General features: G+C 42.9%; 1 protein-coding gene across 1 annotated transcript; it reads left to right on the forward strand.

Moving 5' to 3' along the window:
- Positions 1 to 565: 565 nt before the first annotated feature.
- Positions 566 to 4,127, forward strand: cdip1 (cell death-inducing p53 target 1). Its single transcript, XM_068727970.1, has 7 exons — positions 566 to 625; positions 868 to 941; positions 1,731 to 1,777; positions 2,023 to 2,170; positions 2,341 to 2,493; positions 2,787 to 3,063; positions 3,150 to 4,127. The coding sequence occupies exons 4-7, from the start codon at positions 2,095 to 2,097 to the stop codon at positions 3,259 to 3,261; spliced, it is 618 nt and encodes a 205-aa protein (XP_068584071.1). The 5' UTR covers positions 566 to 625; positions 868 to 941; positions 1,731 to 1,777; positions 2,023 to 2,094; the 3' UTR covers positions 3,262 to 4,127.
- The last annotated feature ends 614 nt before the right edge of the window (positions 4,128 to 4,741 follow it).

Below are 4,741 nucleotides of genomic sequence, written 5' to 3' on the forward strand. Positions count from 1 at the left end.
TGCCATTATTTTGAAAACACTGTGTGGCCTGTGTTGTTACAGACGTGGAATGCTAACTGTGAGATAAACGTACACAACTATGAATATCAGCATAAATATCTGTGGCATTTCCACCGAAGGATGTGGCGATGTAGTCCCTACTCGCTGTGATCACTGGATTACAATGAAATCGATCATTTCATGATATTTTTTTTCTTTTCGTTTTATTCTGGTCACATTCATATGAAAGTATAGACCGGAAGTATTTTCATCGTTTTGCCAGCATTAACGCTAACTTGATTAGGTTGGTTAGTATTGTAGTTATCTATAGTGTGATAGATAGTTACTTTATTCACAAAGAGGAACTACAAAAGTCTAACACACCGGGTTGATTTCGTTATAATAGTTATTGATACATATTTTTACAACTCATTATTTGTTGATTATTACCGGATTAAGCATCATACGATTAACTCATTTTAACCAGTCTGCCTGCTACAGACGTTGAAGCTAGCGTCAATTCAGACACGACATCATACTATCATTTCCGGTGAGCACTTTAAAAAATAAATAGGATTATGTATTTGTATTTTTGTTGTTTTTGTGTATCGCACGTTTACTTGATACGGTAATATGTATGCAAAAGGTAGGTAACGTTTCAACGGATCAATTTCTCAAAAGCACGTACTGCCCTAGCTTTTTACTGTTTGTAACTTACAAGCTTAGTCTTTCTTATTGGAGTATACATACTTATACTGATATACATTTGTCACTTGTCATCTTGTTTTGTGTGTGTGTGTGTGTTTTTGTTTAAATACCCTGCCTGTGTGAAACATAATGAATGACGCGGGGTGTAAATCCGTGTGAACGGATGTTGACTCTCATCAGGAGACTGAAGCTGCTAACGTCAAACTACTTCAGTTAACGTGACACCTCCGTCGGGAAGCATCTCTCACAACCAGGTAATGTGTCTTTCAGCTGCACCATCACAGACTCGGTGTTTTACAACACGGACGACGGTTTAGAGTCGTGTCAGTGACATGTTTCAGGCTTTATATCTTCAGTCTGTTGTTCCTAGAATGGCGACGCTAGCTAGCTTAACGACAGCTAGCAAAACATGCTTAGATTTGGCTGGAAAAAAAACCATTTTCTTCTAAATAAGATTGACGTTAACCATCTGAAAACACACACACGCGCACACACTCGCTGTCAGTCGTTTCTCAACATATTCAGCTTCACGTTATTTTGGGCCAGGTGAGATAAATTCCCTGCGACCTGGCAATTAGCCAACACTTAACACCGCCATTATTTAACGTAACGGTTCTCTAGATACGCTCCTCGATTCACATCAACACCAGTGCTGGTTAGTGCTGGCCTCCATGACGTAACTCACTTATTCATGGTTAGTTGTGCAAGTAACGTTGAGCTGGATTATCTGGTGCAAGGATTACACGAAACATCAGCTAGCTAGTTGTTTAGCTGAGAGGCGTTAGCGTCAATGTAGGAGAAATGCCTCCAAATACAAAGGTTGATTGTTGTTGTTGTCTGCGCGTTCATGAAGTCGTTGCGATGGTGTTTCACTTTAGTTCATAAATCTCTATTTGGTGTCACTCAGCTGGTTTTATTTACATGAGTTCAGTGGTTCTGTAGTCTGAAGAATCTAGATTTTGGGCTCAGATTTTGGGTGACATTAGAATATTATGGTTATTTACCTTATTTAAGTAACTTTAACATGTTTCTTCATATTACAGGTAGTGGCCAGGTTCCTCAGGTGGAGTCGTTCTTTTCCCAGTTGCAGGTAAATATTTCCCCCCTTAAAGTTATTAGTGAATATGTTGACAGAGCCTCAATCTGTTTACTTTGGAAAAAAAACATTTTCTTTCACAAACACATTTTTTAAGCCACAGGACTCAGTTACACAGTGCTCTACTTTGCTGAGTTCAAACTTCTCTCCACTCACGTCATCATAGTCACAGCGTTTCTTCAAACCTACGTTTCTGAGCCAGAGACTCAACCTGTGAATGTGTTTGTTTTTCCTCACAGGATTAAAGTCCAGAGGAGTTCTGCTGGTAGCTCCACGTCCGACCCGTTCCCCTTTACAGACATCCGGCCAGTATGTCCAGTGATCCTCCTCCTCCGTACCCTGGAGGTCCCAGTGCCCCGCTCATCGAGGAGAAGAATGGACAACCTGGTAATGAAGCTAAACATGCAGGACATTTTTAGATAATATTTCAGTCATGGTGCTTGAGTAAACCGAGAACTCTCACGGAGAGGAAACACGTTTTGAGCGAACTGATAATGGAGCTGTGAGGTGGTTAGAGTATGAGTTCTTCTCCTCTTCAATGCCATTTCTTTCTTCAGCAACAGGTGCTGTGAGAAGTGCTCCTGTACAAGGACAGCCGCTGCCTCCAGACTACGGTCCTCCACCCTATGAGGCCACACACCCAGGCTTCCTCCCGCCACATGTCCCTGGAGAGGGGCCCATGCCCATGCCAATGCCTCCACTACAACCAGGTGCTGCAGACAGTCTGCAAATATGAATAAACACATAATGCATCGAAATAAGCTGACAAACAACACTGTCATAACATTTGACTCCTTATTTTCATAAAGAGCAAAATTAGCTATTATTTCTGGTCACTTGACAGGACAAATTCCTAAATGTATTCACCTTTTAGCCCAGGTTCAGTGCTCCAACACCTCTGAGAATCAGATTCCTATTGGAAACCCTAACTATCACGACACGTGACAAGTAGCTCTGTGTCTAGACTCGTATACAATAGATTAAGTGTCTTTTACCTGTACAGGTGGCCCCTACCCACATCCGCCCGGCCACTTTCCTCACCCGATGCCGGGACAGATGGGCGCTGGTCCCAGTCAGTTTGTCCACATGGGAGGTCACACAGCGACCGTCCTGGCTCCTCCAGGAGCAGCCACCACTGTGACCGTGCTGCAGGGCGAGATGTTCCAGACCTCGCCGGTGCAGACTGTGTGTCCGCACTGTCAGCAGGCAATCGTCACCCGCATCTCCCACGACGTCGGCCTCATGAACTCGCTCTTCTGCCTCTTCTGCTTCTTTGTAGGGTGAGCGGCACACCGATGAAGGGGTCAGTGATGAGGCTTTGTAGCATCCGGGAAGGTCTTGACGATGTTGTGTTCCTCGTTTTCAGGTGCGATCTGGGCTGCTGCTTGATTCCCTGTCTGATTGACGACCTGAAGGATGTGACACACACCTGTCCCTACTGTAAGGGCTACATTTACACATACAAGCGTATATGCTAACCACCGACAGCTGTATGCTAGAGACATGTACATGCACACACGTAAACTCACAGCGCCTCCTGCTGGTAGTGACAGCGCCCCCCCCCCCCCCCCCCCCTCCCATTTTGCAAAGTGTTGTGTAGCCCTCTTAAATAGTGCAGTTTTCTCATTAGTTCACAGAATATTTACTGTATATATCTTTCAGCATAATTCTTTCATGTATAAACATTCATTTGAAATGTACAAATCTCACCAAGCTACAGCAGATGTAGGGCACTAGAACATACACAGAGGTGGGTGGACAGCAGGCCCATGGTGCCTCTTCACCCTGTCAGGAATCCTGGAGAACAGGCATGTGAAGGTACGCATGTTAGCGGGGTAAAAACATCTGGATGGACAGACAGCCTCATCTAGCGAAAGCTGTGAAAACGGTCACTATTTATTTCAGTTCATCTGTGAATCTCGCTGCAAAGCAAACGTGTTGAGGTCAAACGTGCTGGTTAGCCTCATGTTTTTTTTTTTTTCTTATTTATTTCAAATATTTTATCCACTATTTTAACAAGTTAATATTGAGAACTGTGAACTTTTTCGTCCATGTCTGATCATTTTGTTCTAACAGACCTAGTTTACCTTTTATTATTATTATTATTATTATTATTATTATTATTATTATCCCTTTCTGAATGTGAGCAAACTAACGAACCATTTCAGCTAGATAAACTGATGTATCTGCTTGTTTGGGAATGCCCAAGATTGATGTTTCTTGCTATAATTCTGAATCTTCTGGGCTTCAGTCAGTCGTCACAAACTGTTCAGTGATTTACGGTTACTTCCCTCTGTCCATGATGTACTTCATTTTGATAATAAAGCCAAGATTTGCACTTTAAGTTGGAATTTAATTTCCCCCGCTGATACATTCATGCTAACCATCGACCCCCAGCTGTCATCGGTCTTTGAGAGATTTGCGCCGTCGTCTCATGAGTAACAGCAGTGAATCATTTTAGTAGACTTAAAGAGACGACAGAGTTTCACTGTTACTGATAGAGACGCACCGACAATTTAGCCATCATGTGTCCTCCTCTATTAAAAAAAAAAAGAAGTGCCAGCAAACCCATTAGAGTGGCGGCACCGTCATGATCACAGAACATTGTTCAGCCTGTAAGCCTCCTAACATGGCATAAGCCCTTTAAGATTACCCGCATTGCTGAGATGCATGTTAGAATAACACCGACGTCTTTTGACCGATACTAAATAGTGACCTCTGCTCGGAGTAAGCTTCAAAATCCATGATTGTATCCGACATTGTGATTCCATTGAGATTACTGCTAACAATGAGACGACCGTTGTTCGCCCACCACAGCATGCCGACCTGCGGTTCACACGGTGCAGTTTGTCTGCATGAGCCACACATCAAAACAAATGATTCTCACCGGATAGTTTCTTGACTCTATGCATTTGATTTGTTTTCTTCTTGAGGATAATGAAACTGTGCAACAAAGTA

Source organism: Cebidichthys violaceus, unplaced genomic scaffold (assembly GCF_023349555.1).
Source record: "Cebidichthys violaceus isolate CVI_PGR_0920_01 unplaced genomic scaffold, fCebVio1.0.p SCAF_40, whole genome shotgun sequence".
NCBI lineage: Eukaryota > Metazoa > Chordata > Actinopteri > Perciformes > Stichaeidae > Cebidichthys > Cebidichthys violaceus.

Excerpts from the sequence above, each read along its gene's own strand:
- cdip1 (XM_068727970.1), top strand. The coding sequence starts at position 2,095 with ATGTCCAGTGATCCTCCTCCTCCGTACCCTGGAGGTCCCAGTGCCCCG. Across the intron at positions 2,171-2,340 it reads GGAGAAGAATGGACAACCTG|CAACAGGTGCTGTGAGAAGT; the intron begins GTAATGAAGCTA and ends TTCTTTCTTCAG. Across the intron at positions 2,494-2,786 it reads AATGCCTCCACTACAACCAG|GTGGCCCCTACCCACATCCG; the intron begins GTGCTGCAGACA and ends TTACCTGTACAG.